Source organism: Eleutherodactylus coqui, chromosome 6 (assembly GCF_035609145.1).
Source record: "Eleutherodactylus coqui strain aEleCoq1 chromosome 6, aEleCoq1.hap1, whole genome shotgun sequence".
Lineage (NCBI taxonomy): Eukaryota > Metazoa > Chordata > Amphibia > Anura > Eleutherodactylidae > Eleutherodactylus > Eleutherodactylus coqui.
In genome coordinates, this window is record NC_089842.1 from 126,584,849 (window position 1) to 126,610,685 (window position 25,837).

The 25,837-nt window shown below is 42.8% G+C and overlaps 1 protein-coding gene across 1 annotated transcript; it reads left to right on the plus strand.

Moving 5' to 3' along the window:
- Positions 1 to 271: 271 nt before the first annotated feature.
- Positions 272 to 19,833, plus strand: NRDE2 (NRDE-2, necessary for RNA interference, domain containing). The gene is made up of 14 exons (XM_066607568.1): positions 272 to 367; positions 712 to 820; positions 2,533 to 2,712; positions 3,524 to 3,667; positions 4,604 to 5,054; positions 5,301 to 5,706; positions 7,725 to 7,858; positions 11,336 to 11,459; positions 14,651 to 14,826; positions 15,904 to 16,290; positions 16,817 to 17,697; positions 18,378 to 18,516; positions 19,331 to 19,402; positions 19,608 to 19,833. The coding sequence occupies exons 1-14, from the start codon at positions 307 to 309 to the stop codon at positions 19,731 to 19,733; spliced, it is 3,390 nt and encodes a 1,129-aa protein (XP_066463665.1). The 5' UTR covers positions 272 to 306; the 3' UTR covers positions 19,734 to 19,833.
- The last annotated feature ends 6,004 nt before the right edge of the window (positions 19,834 to 25,837 follow it).

Sequence of the window (25,837 nt, forward strand, 5' to 3'; positions counted from 1 at the left end):
TCACCTACATTTCCGGGACACCAGAGTATACCTAGTGGGACATCCAGGCTGCATTGCTGCATAACAAGGTGGGACTGGGTCTTATGATCACATGATTTATATAGTTTGTAATTGTTTAGAAGTTGCATTACATTAGCGCTTGTTACATGCAGCAGGACCTCGGACTACGTATCCCATGAGTCAGTGCGGCGCATGACCATGCGGAAGCGGTACGTTCAGCCGCAGTGCATTGTGAGAATTGTAGTCCGGAAGGAGAAATGCATGACGTAGATTGTGTGCGACAGGATTGTTGATAGAAACGCAAACATGGCACTGTTTCCAGCATTTGCCGGGTGTTCCAGTGCCGACGCTGCCCCTGAACAGACGGGTAACTCCCAGAGAGACCCGCCGGTGTCAACCAGTGTTAGGGACACTCCTGCCCTTTCACAGACCCCCTACACCCCTGGCCAGGGCTACCCTGCACCTCTTCTGGAGACCCTCTGTACACATACCAGAGACCTCCTATACCATGTCGCCCTCTGTTTACAGCCCATGTGCCCAATCACTAGCTTCCTACCAGCTACACCCCTCCTCTGCAGGATCTGGGCTGTCACCTGTCACTATGATAACTAGTTGGGTGATTCTCGCCCATAGTATCCGTATAGATCCGGGGTCCCCATAGTTTGTTGCAGAGACGCAGTGTTGTGACCTGTATTGCTCCCTTCTCCACAGGGCTGGACTGGCTGACCAACCGGAGCTTCACTACAGAGGACGCTCTGTCGCTGCACCAGCGTGGACGGCCCGTGGCGTCGCCCTCCGACACTGTAACCCCGCTCTCCAGGTATTCTGATCCTATGTAACCTGGCATGCCGATAAGTCACGGCCCGATAGGAGTTCAGGTGTGTTTTATATGGGCAATTTTTCAAGCCTGAGTTGCATCTGATTGTGATATCGATGAAACGATCGGACGTGGAAAGAACACATTCAGTTAAATCTGCTTCTTTACAGAAACTATATATTTTTTTTTTTTGGGATTTATGGTATGAGATGAAAAGATTCCAGCACCTCCTAATTTTGGTGATTTTTGTTTAGGAATCACTCATTAATTCCTAAGGAAGCTTAAAAAATTGAATCGCACTTGCATGTAAATGCAGTTTTCATAAAGGTGCAATGCGATTTTTCACATGCATGGAGTGATACGATGTGTTTTTCTTGTAAAGTGTATAATAATTGCAGGCACAAATTGGTGGTGTACAAGTGCGATGTCAGTTTGAGTTTCTCACTCCTGTGTGAATACACCCTTGGATCACCGACTCTTTTTTAAAGTTATTAATGATTAGAACATATAATATTGTTTCGCTCAAGAAAGGCATCCAGGCAGCTCTTACACTCTTTTATCAAGTTCACTATTTCCACATCCTCAGGCAGGGAGTTCGATAGTTTCACTGCTCTTACAGTAAAGAACCTCCCTCTATGTCGGTGTACAAACCTTCTTTCCTCTAGATGGAGAGGTTCACCTCTTGTCACAGTCCTGGGTATAATAGATGATGGGAGATCTCTGTATTGTCCCCTGGTATATTTTATATGTAGTTATTAGGTCGCCCCTCAGCCATATTTTCTTCTTAACTAAATAACCCCAATTTTGATAACCTCTCTGGGTATTGTAGTCCGCCCATTCCATTTATTACTTTAGTACCGAAGCCCAAAACTGTCCACAATATTCCATGTGTGGTTTGACCAGTGACTTGTAAAGAGGAAGAACACTGTTCTCATCATGTGCCCCTGACCTCTTTTGATGCACCCCATGATCCTATTTACCTTGGCAGCAGCTGCCTGACACTGGTTGCTCCAGTTCAGTTTACAGTTAACTAAAATCCCCAAGTCCTTTTCCATGTCAGTGTTACCCAGTGGTATGGTAAAAATCATGCGCTATCTTTATTCTGTGGAACAGTATGAATACTTCAACACCACAATTACATAGTTTTTTTTATGTTGCAATACTCAAAAAAAAAACCTTAAAAAAAACAAAAAAAACCTTCTTCTTGCTACATTTTGACCCCCATGACTACTGTTGTGAGATTGCAACAAATGTTGAAGCTTTTTTAAAAAGTCCCAATTCTTAAATCTGTCTATAAACCTCACCACTCAAACCCCACCCCCTTTTCTAGACTGTTTTGAAAAGTGGAGTGAGAAATGTAACATTTGTTGTTGTTTTTTTTGGCACAAATCAATATAAAATTTCTTAAAATTGATTTGCCCTAAAAAAAGGCTCAACTTACACCAGTTGTGGCACAGCTCCAGTAATAAATGTGCCCCTTTGTGTTTTCACAACATTTTGGAGATATCTACTCTGCCAGTGAATGGTGACATTCTTGTGTACATCATGAGGTTGAAAACTACTTGCATATGGATATACAGTATATAAATCTCAATAGAAAGTGTATATATCTGTGTGCAGTGAGACCCCCCCCCCCCCCCACTGGTGACTATAGTCAGCACCTCTAAGGCTGTGGATGAACCCCTTTAACTAATGACTAATTATATGATTCACAGTAATGACCCCAAACGCCAGACATCCAAAAGTGGGTCTTCTGATTCAGAGGAAGATGGGAGAAAAAAGAGGAAAAAGAAGAAAAAGAAACACAAAAAGCATAAGAAGTGGAAGAGGAGCAGTGAGGATGAAGAGCATAGCATCAGAGATTTAAAAAACACTCCGTCTGTAGATGCTGTAAAGTGAGTAAAAGCTCGATGTCTTCGACCCTGCAATACACATACAGTGATTGTCGCACCAACGAATAACAGTGACCCCTCTCTCAATCTGCATTCATTTCTATGGCAGTTGGGGGGAGTCGGTGGCTGACCCATTGGATGTTGCTTATTGTGAGAAGACCAATAACAATTGGCTGTGTCTGAGGGTTGAAGTCACACAATGGAACAGATTTACTATTCAAAATACAACTGTTTTCTGGCACAAGTTGCACCACCGTTACTCAGTGTTCTTAGACTCTTTTACAGACCTTTTCTAACCCATCTGAGAAAGGGACTTGGCTTCATGAAAAGGCGGTGCGGCCAAAAGAGTGCCAAAAGCTATGCAAAATTGCATTCAAATTTTGGTGCAATTTGAGTAAACTAAATCAACTAGTATGTGATATAAACCTAAACTGCACAGTCTTAAAGCTGCACAGATTTACCATCTAACATGAGTTTCTGTGATAAATCTGGTTTATCTTAAGACTGTCTGCCTTAGTTTGCACTGTCTTAACATTTAGACGGTATTAATAAATATGTTTAGTGAATGTCTTTTCAGTGTTTATCCATGCACAATGGCTTAGTCCTTACTTGGTTTCGTGATTAGTACTGCAGCTCTGAGCGTGGGTCTAAGCTGCACCATTGTATGCCCATAGGGCACTGCACCCCCAAAAACTTACATAGGATAGATTTTTAATTATTATCCCATTAATGGAATAGTCATTAAGCCCAAATCAATCTTAGACAATGTTGTGTCTGTGTTAATGCTGCTGGATTTGTGACTTGTTCTTTATAGGGTGGACTCTCAGGGATCAGCTGCTGGCCGCTCCATCTGGCTAGATGAAGTCCAGTCTGCACAAGGCGAAATGTTCAGAATTGATAAGAAAGCTGATCGAGCAAACTGGGAATATAAGTCGCTGTACCGAGGAGACATTGCACGGTGAGGATGTTTTGCAATCAACATGCAGTTTTATGCACCCCCACCCTCCATTAGCTATAGTGGTAACGCATAATATTGCACTGTGATCTACCACAGTCACAAAGTACGATAACTGCAGACCTTCTGTTCAATTTACTTGTCGCTTTGCTCTTTATTATCATCATTCTCACAATGAAATGTTATGTCCAGGATTACGCTAGAAATTATGAACGCATAACGGGTGCGGACAGCAGTGGTGGTAGCAGATGGTTGTTTAATCATCAGAGACGCTAATTAACACCCAGCTCTCCTCTGAGTTCATTATCTCCACCCGGCATCCTCTTATTTGCTGCTGTTTTGACAGTCATTTAAAGGAAGAGTCCATGATATTACAATATTGGACAGGTCAATCTGCATAAATTGTGGCAAAACTTTTTCAGAGTTTGCAAAGACTTTCTTTCACGTATCCTGTGTTGATTATGAGTTCCTTGATGTTTTGTACACTAGTTACATCCAGAGCTGCACTCAAGAAATTCAAAGTGGCAATAGATTTCTATCAGTGTGCAGACTGACAGATCCCTAGCAACTTAGCCGAGATCCCATAATGGAATTTTGGTGGATTGTAACCTCTGTGTCATCCACACTACAACTCAGCAAAGCATGCTTTGTATAGGTACTGAACCAGCAGGAGGCAATGGGGAAATGTGGGGTCCTGCAGCCTAATAGTTAACAGGAAAACAGCAGCTTGTTGAATGCAGCTTTGGATGTTACTGGAGTATAATACAAACACATAAAGCAAAGTTACTCAAAATTCTATATAAATACACAAAAGTGTAAAGGGATGTTCCTTTAGTGAGCTTTCCCTTTAAGTGCCAACATCTGCAGAAGACTCTGCCATGTGTCCAATTCATTGTTTGGTGGGAGTAGTACATATCTATCTTTGTTTCTGATGCATAGGTATAAGAGGAGAGGTCATTCCTGCCTGGGGATTGATTCCAAGAAGCAGCAGATCATCTGGGAAGCTACAAACAACAAGAAGACGCCTCAGAAAAGGGCAGATCGCTATTACTGCAGGGCATCGGTGCAGACAATGCGGGCCAAGGCAGAGTTGGTGTCCTGCACTAAGGACGGTGGTGCAGACTCCGCATCCTGTGGCTTCATTCCGGTGAAGGACTGTAAACCAGACCCAACTGTTTCCTCTTCTGGTCCAGCCTCCTGGCTTAATCCACTGGGAGTTTATGATAACTCCACTGCCATGTGGTTACAAGGTAAAGGGGGCCCAGAGAGTCCGACCCCAGTGTCAGAACCCAGAGACACCAGCATACTGGAGAAGGTGGAGGATTATAACAGGAGAGTTAGAGAAAACCCTGGAGATATCAAGATGTGGATGGAGTTTGTCTCATTTCAGGTACCCTGTTCATGATGCAGTAGTAATGCATGGGATTGAGTTATTATGTGGGTCTATGTCTTGCAATATCCATTTATTTATTCTTTAACTTAATTGCTCTTTCTAGTCTAATGTTATCTATGTTAATATAAGTTATGTTTTAGGGTACTCCAATGAATATACGTAATAATTGCAGGGATCATCATCCAGCTTTCCTAGAGTCCTGAACGGTAGATCTGACTACTACTTTCTCTGCTTTGTCTGCAGGATGAGTTGATCCATCAGCCCAGTATGTACTCCACTAGTGAAAGTGAGATGGACAGCCACCGCATGTCTCTGAAGATGGTCCTGGAGAAGAAGTTATCTATTCTGGAGAGAGCCATTGAGAGTAACCCTTCCTGCACAGAGCTGAAGTTGGCACGACTGCGGCTGTGCGCAGAATTCTGGGAGAGTGCTGCACTGCTTAAAGAGTGGCAGAAGTTGATCTTTCTTCATCCCAATGACCCGCAGCTCTGGCAGAAATATCTGCAGTTTTCTCAGGGCCAGTTCAGCAGCTTCTCAGTGTCCAAGGTGAACACAATCTATGGGAAGTGTCTCAGCACCCTGTCTGCTGTACATGATGGTACTATGCTCTCTCATCCGGCTATGCCAGGCACCGAACACAGCATGTACAGTGAGTAGAGTCTTTGCTCTCTTCATGCCCTATGTACTTTGGTAAAACACAGACTTTGCTATTCTGTCTATTATAAAGATGGAGAAATGCTGCCACCTACAGTCAGAGTGCCAGTATTGTATCCTACGCATTAGAGTACATACACATCTTCAAACATGTAATTAAGAGGGTATTTTAATAAGATACATTTATGACATACATATGATTTGTTATAAATGTCTGATAGCTGGTGTCCCACCTTTGGGATGCTCCTCATCAGGAGAAAGGCTATTATCATAACTTCCGTAGAGTTTAATGAAAAGAGTTACACAACTTTCTGGAGTCCCTTATTTGTGCAGACACCGGCTGCCATTTATTGCACAACTAAGACCACATGACTCCTGTTCTCACAATTCTGAGGACGAGAGGTGAGACATTCGCTTATCAGATAATTTATTGTGTATCCTGAGCACGTTTAAAAAATGCTTTTAGTCCAATGACCCCTTTATTGGTTATCCAAAAACCCAGCCATTGCTACAGCAACGGGGCTGTGCTATGCCCCCTGTGGTGCAGATCTCGACCATTGGACCCTGAAAATTAGTAACATTTTCTGACAAGTCTCCAAAGTGAGATCAGAAAATTCTGTAGAGATCCTTGGATTTGTTGTTCTTGTAATGTAGGCCATGCATGGAGGCTAGCAGTAAGGGATAGCTTCACAAGATGGTTCTAAAAACAAGTTAAAACAGTTCCCACTATCTGTACTAAACGTACAGATAGTGGGAATCGCTGGTGCCTTTTGCCATGCGTTTTATCGTGTTTGTGAAGCTATATTTTAAGGCAGTTAGCTCAATTAATTATATTTACCTCCAAAATTTATTCTGCAGTTCTTCCATGCATAGCGATATCAAATACAGGATTCTGTAGCAGATGGTTTAATGAGTGCTTCCTCGTTTGGGGACACAGCACTCAATATGAGCGATATATTCAGGGCTCTGTGTGACTGGGAACTGATTATTTCAGTGTCCTATTGCACTACGGGATTGGGTTGTCAGTGTGACAGCCTTATCCAGCCAATGGCACTCTGCGCGGGAGCGTACAGCGCGTTCAAACACAGCACTTAAATTAATAAGCTACAGGCTCAAGGACCAATTTAATTTACATGGCTAATATAAATGGGGAAAAATGGCTGCTACCTCTTTGTTTTTTTTTCCTGGGCTGAAATAGATGGACATGTGTCTTTTTTCAGCCTAACATACTATGTTACGAAGTTCTTTGCTTGGTACAAGAGAGTAGAATATGTTCTTGTTTACATTTAGAGTAAGAAAACTGACCCGACGTTAAGGCCCATTTAGACACAACGATTATCGCTCAAATGATGTCGCTCAAGCAACTTTTGAGCGATTATCGTTGTGTCATTACAGCGCAAGATGAGCGATCACCTTGCACTACCAGCGGAGGATGCAGAAGACAAGTGGGGTGTCTCTGCTTGTCTTCTGTATCCAGCTGTTCCCAGCTCCGAGTGCCCGTCTGTTATACAGCGGAGCGCTCCGTGCCGGGTATGGAGAACACAGCTGGACCACTCTGTTCTTCATACTCAGCCTGTAATCAGGGACGGGATACAGCTGAAACAATAGTAACAGCTGTATCCCACTGTGAATCCCTGATAAAGCTGATCGTTCTCTTTCAGCACGCTGAAAGACGACGATGAGCGACGGCATAATGAAAACTGCACAATGTCAGTGCAGTTAGACACAACTATTATCTCTCAAAAGACGGCTTTTGAGCGATAATCGTTGTCTAAATTGGCCTCAAGTCCTGATCAAGCAACATATGAATTGTTATGGAATTCAGATTGACGCTTTGTAACAAAGAGGTCAGGAGAGAGATTTATGATTGTTTTGTTTACAAAGGATTGTCTTTATTCAATACAATTATTGTTAATACTTGATAATAGTCAGGAATTGAAACACAATTCTATACTTAGAAAGTGGATAATCTTTCATTGGCGGTTATCAATGTAACTTTCCATCCTTTGGCAGGTATATTCCTCCAGCAATGTCACTTCCTCCGCCAGGCTGGTCACTCTGAAAAAGCTGTATCGTTGTTCCAAGCTATTATTGACTTCACTTTCTATAAGCCAGACAGCGTGAAGGACATGACCACAAAAGATCAGGTAAATCTGTGCCAACGTGAAACAGCAATTTGTTGGCTACAGTTTTCATATAATGCTGAGTAATCTTTGTCTTATTCTTCGTTCACAACCAAAGCAGCATTCACAATTTTCTTCTTCTTCTTGGAGGTGCTGACAAACACCTCCTTCTAACTGACCCTATCCTGACAAAACAACACCGCTTTCATTGCTTTGTGTAGACACTTAAAGGGGATTTGTTAATAAAAATAATAATAATAATTCTATACTCCCCTATTCCTCCCCAGGCAGACTCCTTACTGCATCTTCTCCTAGCTAATCTTCTCCAGTCCCCCGGGTCAGCTCACTGCACGGCAGCCGGCTTGTTATGAAGCCTGCATTCCTCACATTCTTCTTCCTGCAGGTCAGTGAAGGTCACGTCCCTGTGACGTAGCATTCACTGGCTAGGAAGGAATGCTGATCTAATGAGACAACAGGCATGGGCAGTCTCTGCAATAGCTCGGTACTCTGCGCTGGGCTGTGAAGTAGTGATGTAGCGTACATTACAAGGCAGGAAGAAGAATGTACGTAATGTCACAGGAAGCAGAAGGAGAGGTGACCCCTTCCCCAGGACTGCAGGAGACAAAAGATCAGCGAGGAGAAGGTGAGGTAAGTAGACTGCCTGTGGAGCAATAGGTGAGTATAGAATTTTTTTTTTAATAACAGAACCCCTTTGACTAGCAACTGGCAGTAGTGGCATGGCATATATATTTTTTTTTCTAACAATGTTCATCATGCAGGATTAATAATGTGTTTTTTTAAATAATTCTGACTTTTTCTCTGGTGACATTACTAGGAAAGGGGGGTTTTAAAACTTCTTTTTTTACATTTTTTCTTATATTTACTAAAACTTTTTTAACTTTTTTTTTCTTAAGTTCCCATAGAAGACTTTAACGTGCAATCATTTGATTATCCTAATTAGAAATCAGAATATTGAATTCTGACATGCAGTCTATCAAGACGTGCCACAGGCATGCCTTGATAGGCCATCATTCACGGCAGTCCTGGAGGCTATGACAACAGAATGCCAATTGAGGCATTTAAATGCTGCTGACAGAATAGACCGTGGCATTTAAAGGATTAACAGCTCTATTCGGAGTGAGAGCTTATCAGGCTGCTGTGGGTAGGTGCCAGCTGTCAAAGATGACTGACCCTTTCCATGTATGTGGCGGGCTTGGCTCACTCCTTACAGACGCCCAATGTTGGAAAGGGGTTAATGTACTGTACACATAATTCTGCATTGCTTGTGGGATCACTGGGTTTATGGTGATGTCGGTGGGTGAATTCTAGATGCCAGTATAGGGTTCTCCTATGTGCGGCATAGAATACATGTGCACTTCTTGGGCAAGATATCCAACAAATGCTCATATACAATTCAACCAGTGCCCCTCCATCCATGATCTATAGAGCAAGGAAGTATTAGATGTATATTACACCGCAGCCCCACCATTGCCTCTAAAGCAAAATTAATCTAAAATGTAATTAATATGATGCAACCCTCTAATTTAATCCTTTTTTCCTGCACAATCTAATACCCCCTATTGAAGGGTAATTGAACCTCATGGTGGCATGTAGATGCCATAACACTGACCCATCCAGGAATAGTGATGTAATGCAGGGTCTGTTGGCGGCACTGTTAATTACACATACTGATGATGCTTACATGGTAGACCTTGCTGAATACAGCGACAGCTTGTACATAGACTGTCTGCCACTCAGCAGCCAGAAACGTCTTCTAGCCATTTAATTAGAAATGTTGCAGCGAGAGATTATTTTCTGCCAGATCAAACTTCACAACCGGATTGTGGATTATTAAATTGGAACGGTTCAGTACTGAACTATGGACAGCAAACCTATACAGAGTCCAAACCCAACTGATGCCAACTGTGCCAGAGATGTTTAATTAGTCCTGTAGGATTGGGGTATATATAGTATTTTCAGATTAGCTGAGTGTTCTGTCAGGAAGAAATTGTCAGCTATATGATATCCGGTATACAGGGTTTCAGATGGCGATTTTAAAATGGTTGCAAATGTGACTCCTAAATTTTAGACTTAAGAGCCAAAGGCACCAAAGGGTTTTTTTAATTGTTTTTTCAGAAGTCGAAAAAGAAGGCTGCTTTCTTTCAGAAACAGCGCCACACTTGCCCTTTTGTTTGTTTCTGGTATTACAGCTCAATGAAGTGAGTGAGCTGTAATACCTGTGGCGACCTATGGATGGGTGTCGTGCGGTTTTTGGAAGAAATTTGACTTTTTTTCTTATTTTTTTTTTTAAACCTGTGCAAGCTTTTCAGGCCTTCATTCCCCCTGTATAGATATAACTCTCGTAGTATATCTAACTTTCAGATGACTTTTCATAATAAGCTGCCTTGAGTATACATGACAAATAACAGTTTCTCAGGGACACTGCTTTAACGGAGGGTATCTCTACTGCCACTTGGAGGTGGACACTAAGCAGAAAAAAAAGTGTTCGCTCCTTCCGCTTGGCTATAACATCCCTGCAGGCACCCAGCTAATCCATTTTTAGCATTGTTTTCATAGGAGGCAGATCTATCTTTCTCTCTGGCCTTTAAGCACCATGGCTTTGGGTGATTAAAGGGAGGCAGGACTTAGGAGTTGTTCAGTGGAGCCAAGAAAACTGCCGTTTGGGTAAACTCTGCCTGGTGGCTAGCTCCCATGCTCCTTAACCCCTCCTGCAGTACCGCTTGCAGATGTAGTGCACCACAGTGTCTGGTTAACCATCCGTGGCATTTGTTTTCAGCACCATGTCGGACACCAGATCAGAAGAATTGAGATAGGGATCAGTCAGAGCCACACTTTGTTGGCCCAGTCCAGTTTTCGCTTTGACATGGGTCAACAAAGCCATGGCTGAATGGACCAAGCAACTGCACAGTAGTAATCTCTTCGATTCTTCACCTAAGGCATATGCAGATATGGCGCATTAGATGGGCCAGGCATCAAAGTTTATGCGTGAAGCGTTCCTAGACATGCCTGAGCTTTTGGCTTGTGCTTTGGTGGCTTCAGTGGCCACATGCCAAACTTTGCGTCTAAAATGATGGGATGCCTCTTCCAAATGTTTTCTAACATGCCTATGCTTTGTTGGCATGAGACATCTCGGCACCAGACTGGACGAAATGATTTTTGTTGCAGTTAGTGGGAAAGGTTCCCACGTATCATCGAATAGTCCCAGACAGGCAGGAGTTACTCAGGGGAAAAGATCTCAGTTTCGTTCCTCTCCCCACCTTAGTCCCTGGGTCTCGGATAGTAAAAGACCTAAAGTAGGGAGGATCCTCGTTCCAATGCTTGAATATAATACAGTATGTAATTCAGGATCAGTGCAGGATTTGTATATATACAGTGATTCCTCAAGCAGAAAGGAGTACAGCTCTGGAGTAGAATACAAGATGTAACCGAGGATCAGTATGAAGATGGCGAAATAATTGTTTGGTCATTTTTTTGTTTCAGGTGGAATTCTTTGAGCCTTTTTGGGACAGCGGGGAACCCCGATTTGGAGAAAAAGGAGCAAAAGGCTGGAGCTCGTGGATGAGGCAACAAGAGAGGGGAGGCTGGGTCGTCATCAATAATTTGGGTAACAATCCCCTACATCTATATCAGGAGAAATTGGAATTATTACATCCTCTATGTTCCTTAGGCCTCGTGCCTTAATGCAGAATTCCGCAGCGGGTCCCTCCTTTCCCGCAGACATTAGGCCTGAAAATAGGATTTTACTTACCTGTCTGGAGGCTGCGGATCTGCCCTCTGTCGGGGCCGGATCTTCTTTCTTCTACTGGTGGATGTGCTCGGCATGCCGGCAGCGTGCCACGTGCATGCGCTGCGCACACCCTTTTTTGAACTCCTGCTCTCTTTCGACAGAGCAGGAATTCACCTGCGGGTGTACTGCGGATCCGGACGGCTTCCGTAGGCTTCAATGGAAGCCTGCGAGAGCTGTCCGTGCGGGAAACCCACAGAAAATGGAGCATGCTGCGGGTGATTTCCCGCACGTGCGATCCACGCGGCAGAGAAAAAGGACATCCACAGGTATTTACTTACCTGCAGGTGTCCAATGCATCCCTATGGGCGCGGATCACGCGTGCGGGTCACCCGCGCGGATTTTGTAATTATCATTTTTTGTTTTTATGCTTTTAACCTCATTAACTACACAGGAAGTGCATTTACTTTCTCTGTGTTCAGGATTTGTATGGAGGGGGACCAGTAGCTGATCCTACTTCATACAATTCCCGAATCACAGAAGATCCCTTAGGGATCTTCTCTGATTCGGGCTTTTATTTAAATTAGTTCCCTCTGCCTCTGTGATTTTCACTTCATACAATGCCGGTGGCGGCTACTTCTCACAGCTGACATCCGTTGTCAACAGCTGTAATCGGTGTTAACGCTTATCACGTCTGTTAACCTGTAAATGTTAATGGCTGTTCTGACAATCACATTTTAATTCCCCAATCTGTTTTATTGGGTCCCAAACGGCACCCCGTGATGAGATTGCTGGTTGCCACGGCAGACTGGCATCTTTTAAAGGCCCCCAGAGCTGCCATGCCTGATTGCCTATCTTGATAGACAAGCCTGTCAGATCGCAATTTCCGGTAGTATAATGTATGGTATTAAATTATACTGCAGGAACGATTAAAGTTCCCTATGTGGACTAAAAAAAAACTGCAAAAACTAGTTTAAAAAAGTTTGAAAAAATTTGATAAAAAGGTATTAAAAGTTTAAAAAAAAAAAAAAAAAAAAAAAGAAAAAAAATATTTTTGGTATTGCTGCATCCATAAAAGTCTGATCTTTTAAAGTAACACATTATTTATCCCACACAATGAACATCGTCCTGAAAAAAAATACAGACCGCTAGAATTGCATGTTTTGGTCACCCCATCTCCAACAAAAACTTAATAAAAAGTGCCCAAAAAGTCATGCACTCCAAAATGGCTCCAATAGAAACTACAGGATGTCCTGGAAAAAATACGCCCTCACACATCTATGTCAATGGAAAGATAAAATTGTGACTGTTAGAAGATGGCGTCACAAAATAATTGTGTTTCTCCAAAGATATTTTATTTTTTTAAATTAGTACAGCAGGAAAAAAATAAAAATAAATATATATAATTATATAAAAAAACATTGCAGCATAGTAATTGTACTGACCCATAGAATAAACGTTATCATGTCATTTTTGCTGCAGCATGTACATCAAGAAAACAATCAACCCCTCCCCAAAGATGGCAGAATTGACTTTTTAAAAAAATTTTTTTATCCCATTTCATTCACTTAGAAAATGTTAAATGTTTTCAGTACGTTATGTGGTACATTAAATAGTACTATTGAAAAATACAACTAATCCCGCATATAATAGACAGCTATATCCAATGGATATATAAAAGAGTTTTATGATTTTTTGTTAGGAGGAAAAAATGGACAAAAAGGGCCGCATCCTTAAGTGCAAACTGGAGCTTTTATAGCTCCCATATTTGGGTACGCATGACTTTATGATGACCTTTTTTGTTCAATTCAGCTTTTACTGGAAGATGAGGGTGACCAAAAGTATGCTATTTTGGAATTTTGTTATTTATTTATTTATTTTTTTACAGTGCTCACTATGTGAGATAAATAATGATACTTAAATATTAGTTTGCATATTTTCGAATGTGACAACGCCAATTGTGTTTATTTTCTATTGTGTGGATTTTATGGGACAAATAAGAATAGAAGGGTTTTTAATATATTTTTTTTAATTTTATTTGACTTAAAGGAGTTGTCCCGCGCCGAAACGTTTTTTTGTTTTTTTTCAATAGCCACCCCCGTTCGGCGCGAGACAAACCCAATGCAGGGGTTTAAAAAAAAAACCGCATAGTACTTACCCGAATCCCCGCGCTCCGGTGGCTTCTTACTTACCTTGCGAAGATGGCCGCCGGGATCTTCACCCACGGTGGACCGCAGGTCTTCTCTTATGGTGCACCGTGGGCTCTGTGCGTTCCATTGCCGATTCCAGCCTCCTGATTGGCTGGAATCGGCACACGTGACGGGGCGGAGCTACAAGGAGCAGCTCTCCAGCACGAGCGGCCCCATTCAGAAGGGAGAAGACCGGACTGCGCAAGCACGTCTAATCGGGAGATTAGACGCTGAAATTAGACGGCACCATGGAGACGAGGACGCTAGCAACGGAGCAGGTAAGTGAATAACTTCTGTATGGCTCATAATTAATGCACGATGTATATTACAAAGTGCATTAATATGACCATACAGAAGTGTATACCCCCACTTGCTTTTGCGGGACAACCCCTTTAATCTTAGATTTTTTTTAGTCCCTTTTGGAGACTTTAACGTGCAGTCATTTGTGCCTTTCTACAATACACTGCAGTACTTCAACACTTCTTAGCATTCACCTATTAAGGTCTGCCACAGGAAGAGCTTAATGTGTTTAAACACATGGCTGCCTTGGACGCCATCATTAGGCGCAGGGTTACCACGGCAGCAATCGGCACACCATGAGTGCATCACAGAGAGCCGATGGTGAGTCGGTTGGGGGACCCTCCCCATTCCAGCTGACAGTCCCCGAGCCTGCTTCATACCCACCCCGCACCTCTGTGATGTACTAGTGTAGACTAGAGCTAAATGGCAGACTCGCAACTTTTCAGCCTCAAGATAGATCCCTCTTAGTGACAGCAAGCAGATGTCTTGAAATGAGAAGTAATTGGCATTCAAAAATATATTAGAACTTTGCAGCTACAACTACTTTCAAGCCAAGTCTTAACTTTCTTATCTTTGCTCCAGATGAAGAGGAGGAGGATGACGAGGAGGACGAGATTGGTATCAAAGATAAAAGCCGTCCCCGACCCGAAATCTGGCTGAACTTGGAGTGCGCTCGGGAAGCGAGACACTGGATACCATGGAGACCAGACTCGGCCAAAAAGCAAACCGAGGAGGATTGTGAGGACCCTGAGAGACAGGTGAGGACATGGAGACACTGTTACTCCACAAGCTGCAGCCTGTTTTATACACGAGTCGCATCCAAGGTTGTATTTATAATTCTTCCGGTAGCCACAACATTGTGTTGATGGCCACATTACAGATTTGACATGAAATGCGTGTAGTATCTGCTTTTTTTGGGGTCAGCTGAGTATCTGATAATGTGGCACATATCAAGTCTATTGAGGTGAATTAACACCTTAAGGACCAGACACTTTTTAGGGATTTTAGCCATGTTGTAGTTTTACTGCCTTATTTTTTTTCCTTCAGCTACTGAAATTATTTTTGCTGCGTTTTTTTCTGTGACATATAGCGCTATTTTTCGAATATCTTTTTCACTGACTTTTTTTTCCATTTTTTTTCTTATTGGGGGTAAAAAAACTTTTTTTTAACATTTATAGTTTTTTTTCATATTACTTTATTTTAGCGTAAATATACTATGGGAACGGGTTCCCCATTTTGTTTCAGACGTTTTGATATATAATATGTATGGTTTTGGATTACAGGGCGCATACGGCGACGGTTTTGGTTTTTCCACAGTAGCTGGGGCATCCATAGGAGACCCAGTTACAGGAAAAAATATCCCCTGTAGTGACATTAGTCACTGGCAGAGCTGATAAGAGTCTTTTAGGTCCCTGTAGCTTTGCTGTGCCAGAGGTCACTCGGCGGTCACTTACTGCCGGCTCCTGTAATGGAAGTTATGCTTCCACTTTCACTTTTTAGTACATATCGCTCATTGAGCGCTGTGTACTAAACAAAGGAGGAGGCAGAAGGGATTAAAACCCACTTCTCTCTTCTCCTTCGGGTTATCAGCTGTGACTAACAGCTGACAATCCGTCCTGCTTCTGATTGATTACAGAAGTAGGAGGCTTTAAACCCCGCCATAATTTTACATATGGCTGGGCTTTAAGCCCGGGACCAAGCGCCGTAAATTTATAGTACTTGGTCCTTAATGGGTTAATAGAATTTTTTTTGCTGTTCTTCGTACCCTCTGGGACATCAGTGTGTGATTCTTGGAGCTCTTTGTACCCCTCTCTTATATTTCTGTTTTATTTCAGATCTTGTTTGATGACATTGGATCTTCTATGTTCAAGATTTCCAGTGCGGAGCTGAAGTTTCAGATCATGTTGTCCTTTCTTCAGTTCCTGGGAGTTCCCTGTGACTCTAGACTGCCCCGTACCTCCCTGTATCTCTTCTTGGACAATACCTCCATCTTTGACCACAACTTTTTTCATGAGCGGCTGCTTACATCCTACGAATTTCCCTTGTCTGGGATTAGCACCATCGGCCATCTTGATACTATGAGAAGGGGCAGGGAGGAAATTGGACAGTGTAAGGAAGGAGAGTGCTTTATACAGAACATCTTCCAGTCCGCCATGTCCTGCTTTAACCTTGAGGAGAAGATGAAGCTTTCTGTCGTCTGGCTTCAGTATGAAATAGCCAAGGTATTAGAGACTATTTTGTAAACCAAGGCTTGCTCTCATTAAATAGAAACATTCTTATTTCTTCCCAATCATGTCCAATTAAGACAGCTGCAAAGTTTGTTGCAAGAAAGAACTCTGATACATTGTAGCATGCCCTGCAGCAGTGTTAGCAAGACATAAGGATGGGTTTTGCACCTCAGAATGTAAGCCGTAATGTATTAGTAGGTCTGACACCACCCACTGGTGCCATGTGGGGTTCGTTTTTGTGCTTTTTTTCTTAAGTAAAACCATGTTCGCGTCTGCACTATAGGCTCCATTTGGAGCTTCCAGTGCAGATCTGGCACAAAAGCCTGGACAAAATAGAGCAGCATGCTGGAAGTCAACGGGGGCCGACGGGCATCTGCCGAAACCAGACGTTCTGGTGTTTTCATTGTTTGGCTCAGAGGATAGAGCCCAACAATGGAAATTGGGTTGCAGGTATGAAGGTGTCTAATCACAAGTAATTGAAGTTTATGAACTTGTAATTTCTTTGGTTTCTTATTTTTAGGTAGTTCGGTGTCTGCAGGGAAAACATAAGAAAAAGCTGAAATCTCAAGGAAAAAGAAGCAAAAGGCTAGCAAAAGGGCTTCTTAAAGAGACAATGAACCGAAACAGCCTAGCTCTCTGGAAAGAATATGCTCTGCTGGAGTGGCTGTTGGGGAATACGGAGGAAGCCAGAAAGGTGTTTGATGCTGCCATTGGTCTTACAGGCAACCAGGGGTTAAAGGATAGAACTCTGCGAAGCCTCTGTTTATTGTATGCAGAACTTGAAGTAAAGACAGGGGCACAATCGGAACATGAGGCCGATTCCCGTGCAGTCCACATCCTTACTAGCCTTGCTGAGAGTTCCCCTTATGTGCCGTTTAAATGGCCGCTTCCTGCTGTCAGCATATTAAAAGCAAGGAAAGCATATGAGCGGATGTTGGAAGACTCCTTGAAGCTTTCTGCAGACTCTGCCCTGGTCACTATAACTGCTTGCTTTGCACTTTTTCAGTATCTCACTGTAGGAATAGACTCTGCAGTTGCAGTATTTCTTCAGGTATCCGAATCAGTGGCACCCTCTGCTGGAGAATGCAATAAGCCACAAGGCTGGTGGAGCCCTCTGCAGGCGGTCACTGTGATGCACACTAACTTACTGAAATACCACATGAAGGTCAGTGTCTACCCTCGGGCTCCTCTCAGAGAAGCCCTAATGGCTGCTTTGCATTTGTACCCCAATAACTTTACTCTGTGGAGGGCCTTCATTCAGTTCGAGAGCAAATCTCACAATGTTAGCAAAGCCAGGAGGTTCATAGACTCTGTCAGGAGGGCAACGGATGCTCTGGAGCCATATCTGTTTGCGATCCAAGCAGAAGAGGAAAGGAAAAAGCTGGTGGAATCTGTCCAGAGGTAACGCAGTTCTATAACTTCATCCTAAGAGCCTACTACTTACTAAGGGGATTCCAGCTATACAGTATGATGAAAAGTTCTGCAACTTTATAATACGCTTTGTGTTTCAATACCTCACCACTTTCACCATCTCTGCTTGCTGCCAGTATATTTTTGCTTACACCCAGAGTCTACAGATCCAATACTTCTTACAGTTGATGTTTTGTTACAATTGTTTCCAGTCTAGCTATAGCTGTGTAAGCTAACAGCCTGGATTCCAGACTGATGAATTTTACCTGCATTGATACAGTGTAACAAACTATAAGATCAGGCGAGAGATTTGTATTGCTGCATTGTTTAGTTTACAGAGGATTATTTTCAGTGATACATTGTAACAAACACGTGTGAGCAGAACGGAGTCAAGTTGGGTTTTTCACCTTTTGAATTTTTCTTTTTTACTTTGTTTTATTTAACAGAATACAAAATCACGGTACAGAGCATACACCTTTTGAATTTTAATGTTTTCCTGCACGGACAGCAAGCAGAGATCTTTAAAATAGGGACTTGACACCTAAAGTCTATTTGAACTGCACTGAACCTTTCTTTCTTTATTCAGTTGTAAAAATGTGACCGTTAAAGTGCCCATATCGGAGAATCCTGCAGCTGATCACTGCTTTGTGCTGTGTATTTGTATTTTACAGCGGGGACACAGGACATGTACATGCCGTCATACCGGAAACGGGTCTCTCCAATCGCATAAAAGCACTTTTTGAGCGTGGACTGAGCACGGAGCAGGGGTCCCACTGTCTTCTGTTCTGGCGGATGTATTTACGCTTTGTGGTGAGCTATATCCTTCTCTGTATTGAGTGGGACAAGTCAACTACTTCATGTTAGGGAGGGAGCTGTACACATTTGATCGCCTGCGTACTGTCACAAGTCAACCTTTTTTCTTTAGGTGGATGTCTACCTCTCATCACCATGTTACAGGTCACATAGAATTTTACTTCATAAACAGTTGAGTCACTGTGTACATACATTACATTTCTTATCCTGTACTGACCCTGAATTACATTCTGTATTCTACTCCAGAGCTGCAATCATTATTCTGCTGGTGGAGTCACTGTGTACATACATTACATTACTTATCCTGTACTGATCCTGAGTTACATCCTGTATTATACTCCAGAGCTGCACTCACTATTCTGCTGGTGGAGTCACTGTGTGTGTACATACATACATTACATGACTTATCCTGTACTGATCCTGAATTACATCCTGTAGTATTCTCCAGAGCTGCACTCACTATTCTGCTGGTGGAGTCAGTGTACATACATACATTACATTACTTATCCTGTACTGATCCTGAGTTACATCCTGTAGTATTCTCCAGAGCTGCACTCGCTATTCTGCTGGTGATATCACAGTGTACATACATTACTTCTCCTGTACTGATCCTGATACATCCTGTATTATACTCCAGAGCTGCCCTCACTATTCTGCTGGTGGAGTCACTGTGTACATACATTACATGACTTATCCTGTACTGATCCTGAGTTACATCCTGTAGTATTCTCCAGAGCTGCACTCGCTATTCTGCTGGTGATATCACTGTGTACATACATTCCATACTTGCTGACCTCTTGGTGTATTGCAGGTCTCTCAGGGGCATCAGGACAGAAGCCGAGGGCTGTTCTACAAGGCTATACAGAGTTGTCCTTGGGCAAAGGTGAGCAGTGGCTTGATCCATAAAGCCAACAGACTTTTACTGACTTCTGCTTCACTACAGATAAGGAACCTGCACCACGGTTACATGAGTAAAGATGCTCTCCCAATTCTATATAATTTTCAGGGCCTTGCATTAATTTGGGGTGTTATAGGGGATTGACCTGACTACAGTATTTCTCCAGTAATACTCTCCCTTTGTCTGGCAGGTTTTATATTTGGACGCGATTGAATATTTCCCAGATCAGCTGCAAGAAATCATCGATTTAATGACTGAAAAAGAACTGCGAGTCCGATTGCCTTTGGAGGAGATGGACCTGTTATTGGAGGACTAGTCGCTGACCGTGTATTACCCTTTTATACATTGCCTCTCTGTATGATACTTAATAAAGCAGCAGATGTGCTGCCGGTTTGCAGCTTTCTAGTTTATAAAAAAAAAAATTTAAATTCTCCATTTGTCTTAATTTTACCTTGGACTGCTGTGCCGGGGTAGTCATCAGGGGAACAAGCTTTCTTATAAATGTTCCCTTAGCCTATGTACAAGTCACTTTTTAGTGCTGGTTGTGCATATCTGGGTACCAGTCCTTTGTCAGCACGATGACTGACGCTCTTGGATCTCTGGTGGGGATATGAGTTGGGAGTAATATCGTAATGCTGGGCAGGGAATTGCATTGGGGCCTTGTGACAGGAATGCATGTGTCTGCACGAGGTCCTGTGTACAGCATAGGGATCCTGTCGACCCGTGTGCGTGTGTATATGTGTTTTGTTTATATATATATATATATATATATATATATATATATATATATATATATATATATATATATATATATATTATAGGTGTGGTGTGTAAAATAGATATATATTATGGAGAGGGAGAGCTCTCCGTATCCCCTGCTTATTCAGTGTCTCATCTATATATATATATATATATATATCTATATATATCTATATATATATCTATATATCTATATATATATATATATCTATATATATATATATATATATAAAATTGAATGCGTGCTGACTGCCTGCCTGCGCTACTACACCATTCATCCGATCGGTTGCTATATATATTATACTGCTGAGGCAACATGAAAGCTGTGCTGTGATTGGTTGATACTTCCTATACTACTGAGGTAAAATGAATGCTGCGCTGTGATTGGTTGCTATTTTTTATATTGCTGAGGCAGAATAAAAGTTGCGCTGTGATTGGTTGTTATTTCTCTTTCTGCTGAGATAACATGAAAGCTGCGCTGTGATTGGGTGTTATATATTATAAAGCTGAGGTAACATGTAAGCTGCGCTGCGATTGGGTGTTATTTATTATACCACTGAGGTAACATGAAAGCTGCGCTGTGATTGGTTGTTATCTAGATATATAAAAACGAATGTATGTCTGTCTTCGCAGCAACGCGTGACGGGTAAGCTAGTGCTTTATATTCTGGGGAGTGTCTTCACACTAGGCACTATACAGGTATCTGATGTAATCACAAATTATTGCTAGTTTCCACACAACTATCACTTATATTCACTTGACAGCAGTTATTATGACAGTAGTTGGTCCATGTAAAACTACTCTAACTAAGCTGTAAGTGGCGAGCTTGTCCACAAGTTTGCTGCTTCCATTAACAATCAGCAGAATAGTGAGTGCAGCTCTGGAATATACGCGGATCTAACCCAGGATCCGTTCAGAACAAGTAATGTATATTCATAGTGATTTCACCAGCATAATAGTGAGTACAGCTCTGGAGTATAATACAGGATGTAACTCAGGATCAGTACAGGATAGTAATGTATATACACAGTGACTTCACCAGCAGAATAATGAGTGCAGCTCTGGAGTATAATACAGGATGTAACTCAGGATAAGTAATGTAATATATGTGCACAGTGACTTAGACAGTAGAATAGTGAGTACAGCTCTGGAGTATAATACAGGATATAACTCAGGATCAGTAATGTATGTACACTGTGGCTCCACAGATATATTCTGTATGAGCTATAAAATGGTGTTTGGAGGTGGGCATCCTATTTCAGTTGCAAGAGTAAGTTATGTGTAGGATTTCATTGAATGGTTTTTGCCTTATTATTGTGTTGATCATTGCTGACCCTGTGATCTCAAAGCAGCCATTATTTTCACTGTTTAACCCCTTAACGACCATCCCATAGTGTTTTTACGTCCTTCCGAAGTGGGCTTTATTCTCTGAGGACGTAAAAACATGTGTCCTGCAGAGAATAAAGCCCCTCGGGCTCTGGACGTGACAGCTCCATGCTGTCGGTGTCCGCAGGTAGCTGACAGCATGGAGCTGTCATCCCGGGCTGTTCGGACCCCCCCCCCCCCCCGGCATTGCGATCGGCGCTATGCAATGGATAGCGCCGATCGCAAAAAAGTAAATAAAAGTCCAATAAAAGTTAAAGATTCAGCTGCTCTGATGGATCGGATCCATCGGAGCAGCTGAAATTACTCACCGAGGTCCGCCGCACGACTCCCCGCTGTCCCGATGCTCACCGACGTCAGCTGCATGCGCAGAAGGCCCGGCGGCGTGGGAGACTTAAAATCTCCTGGCTCCCGGCTCCTGTAGGTAGCCGGGAGCCAGGAGATGTCAGCGGGGACCACGGTGAGCGGTCCCCGGTACCGCGATCGCCGTTATACAATGGATAACGACGATCGCGGAAGTGTGAAAAAAAGTGTAAAAAAAGAAAAGTTTCAGCTCCCCTCATGGATCGGATTCATAAGGGGAGGTGAGAATACTCACCTCAGGTCCGCCGATGTCCTCCGGCCGGTGTTGGGACCCCTTGCTGGCTTCTGCGATGTGCCGATGCGGCGCGCATGCGCAGAAGTCGGCGAGCCCGGCAAATTCCAAATCTCCCTGCACCCGGCTGTCACAGATAGCCGAGTGCAGGGAGATATGACTGGGGACCGCTGTATGCGGTTTCCAGTCATATGATCATCGTTATCCATCAGATAACGGTGATCATATAAAGTTAAAAAGTAAAAAAAAAAAAAAAAAAGTTAAAAGTAAAAAAAAGTTTAAAAAGTTAAAGTTTCATCTCCCCTTATGGATCGTATCGGTAAGGAGGGATGAAATTACGTACCCAAGGTCCCGGATTTGTTCCCTGGTGGGATGTTGATCTGTGGATTTTACCCCAGCTTCGGCGCATGCGCCCGTCAGCATGATGGCGGACGCATGCGCAAAAGTGAAATATTGCCCAAGAAATGTAAAATCTCCCTGCTGCTGGCTACAAAAGGTAGCCAAGAGCCTGGAGATGTCACAGGGAGCAGCGGTATGCGGTTACTGGTCACGTGATCGCCGTTATCCAATGCATAACGGCGATCACGTAAAAGTTCTTTAAAAAGTGGCAGTTTCATTTCCCCTCACCGATGCGCTCGGTTGGGGGAGATGAAGCATCTTCTTGGAGGCTTCCGCATTTGAATCCAGATGCGATTATCCTCCATGGACCCTTCCGGATGCTGCGCATGCGCCCGCCGGCAAAACGCCGGACACATTCACAGGAGCCGGGAAGCCCAAGAAATTTTAAATTTACTTGCTCCCAGCGACCAACAGTCGCTGAGTGCTTGGAGCAGTGACCAGTGGCCTCGTTGAGCGGTCCCCGGTCACGTGATAAAGTAGCGATCTAACATTAGGCCGGTCACACGTGACCGGAGAGGAATTACAGGTTCTGCATGCGCTTGATCAGCGGTAATCCACAGATCAATCGCATGCATTGGATTACACAATTCCCCCCAATTAGCGGGTCGGAATTACGTAATCCACTCGCAGAAACAGAACACAGCATGCTATATTTTACCGCGGATATCCGTGACCTAGAGCCCATTGTGCTCTATGACGGTGGATATACTCGCAGCCCATGTGCAAATGCATTGTGTATGAGCTGCGGGTACCCGGGTCATCGCTAAGCGACGGCGCGGGAAATGCAAACAAAAAAAAAAGTACTGCGCATGACCGCCTGTGTGAGTAGGCAGTTATGCGCAGTACATTACGCGGCTGTACGCAGGGACACAGCCGGGCTCACAGCTGGGATCCTCTGCAGGCCTCCACAAGCGGATTCCGCCTACGGCTACGTGAGCACGGCGTTATTCAGACCGCTACCAGTAATCCGTAATTTACAAGAAACCCCGGGAACGTTCGTCTTCCTGCAGTTCCAGGAGCAGCTTGTTGAGCGCCTTCTCTGTGAGACCGCAGCAAAATTACAAAGCCTCACAGCGCCACTTTTTACACCCCATAGGAGGGGGTGGGATACCCGGTTTTCTTGCCCCATGTGCCCAACCCAACCAGCCTCCGTAATTACCTCTGTCTTCGGACATAAAACGCAGTTTATATTATTACCTTTATCTAATATTTAGGGAATGCCAAAAAAATGTATAAGTGGGCAATGGGGCCTGGAATTTATTCAGTTCTGCCCTGAAATCCAGCGGGCATTCCCTCCATTATGGGCCTAGCCATGTGTCCTGTAAGTAGATTAGGGCCACAATGCGTATGTTTCTGAACACGGGACAAATGGGGGTATCCATTTTGGGGTGAAAGTCTTCATTCCTATGTACACTGTACAAAAAAAAACAGTTTTTAAATTGACAAAATTGCCAAACAAATGAAAATCGTAATGTTTTCCTTTTGCTTTGCTTAGATTCATTCAAATACTTTGGGGGTCAAAATATGCAGTACACCCCTAGATGAATTTGTTAAGGGGTCTAGTTTTCAAAATGGGGTCATTTGTGGGGGTTCTCTATCGTTTTGGATGCTCAATGGCTCTACAAGTGGGCAATGGGGACTGGAAGTCATTCCGTTGTACCCTGAAATCCAACGGGTGCTCCTTCCATTATAGGCCTAGCTATGTTTCCTTTAAGTAGATTAGGGCCACAATGGGTATGTTTCTGAACACGGGACAAACGGGGGGTATCCATTTTGGGGTATACGTCTTCATTCCTATGTACACTTTCCAAAAAAAACAGTTTTTAAATTGACACAATTGCCAAAAAAATGAAAATCATAATTTTTTCCTTCTGCTTGGCTTAGATTCATTCAAAAACTGTGAAGTCAAAAAAGTCATCATACCCCTAGATAAATTCGGTAGGGGGTCTACTTTTCAAAATGGGGTCACTTGTGGGGGTTCTCCATCGTTTTGGTCACTCAATGGCTCTACAAGTGGGCAATGGGGACTAAATCTCCTTCAAGCAAAGTTTCTGTTCCGAAAGCCACCGGTTGCTCCTTTCATTTTGGGCCCCATTGTGCATATAGACGTAATACTAGGGCCACAATGGGTATGTTTCTGAGCACAGGACAAACAGGGGTATCCATTTTGGGGTGCAAGTCTTCATTCATATATGTGCTGTACAAAAAAACTGCTTTTAAAATGACAGAATTACCAATAAAATGAAAATCGTAATTTTTTTCCTTCGGCTTGGCTTAGATTCATTCAAAAACTGTGAAGTCAAAAAAGTCATCGTACCCCTAGATAAATTCGTTAAGGGGTCTACTTTTCAAAATGGGGTAACTTGTGGGCGTTCTCCATCGTTTTGGTCACTCAAGGGCTCTACAAGTGGGCAATGGGGACTAAATCTCCTTCAAGCAAAATTTCTGTTCCGAAAGCCACCGGTTGCCCCTTTCATTTTGGGCCCCATTGTGCATCCAAACGTAAGATTAGGGCCACAATGGGTATGTTTCTGAGCACGGGACAAACAGGGGTATCCATTCTGGGGTGCAAATCCTAATTTTCATGTGTACTATAGAAAAAAGTCCTGTCTTTAAAATGACATATTTGCAAAAATATGAAATTTTTGTTTTTCTCTTCTAAATTGCATTGACTCCTGAAAACAAACTGTGGGGTTAAAATACTCATGACACCCCTCAGTGAATACGTTAAAGGGTGTAGTTTTTAAAATGGGGTCACTTGTGGGGGTATCTATCATTTTGACTCCTATGAGCCTTTCCAATCTTGGATTGGTGTAGGAAAACAAAGTGTTCCTCAAAATGCTGAAAAGTAATGTTACATTTGTACGTCTCCTAAATGGTTAAAAAAAAAAGAACGTTTTTCCAATGTGCGCCCAAAATAAAGTAAACGGATAGAAATATAAATCTTAGTGAAAATTTCTATATTATGTTTGCACATATTTGAGATATTGCAGTTGGAAATGTGAAAAAATGATGATTTTTTCAAAATTTTCCCAATTTTGGCGCTTTTAATAAATAAACACAAATTCTATCGGTCTTTTTTTCCCACCTAAATGAAGTACAATATGTGGCGAAAAAACAATGTCAGAATCGCTTGGATATGCAAAACATTTCTGGTCTTTTTCCATGCTAAAGTGACACGTGTCAGATTTGCAAAATTTGGCCTGGTCATTAAGGCGCAAACAGGCTTGGTCACTAAGAAGTTAATATGTGTGACCTTACATGCTTTTCCTGGGAAGGGGATG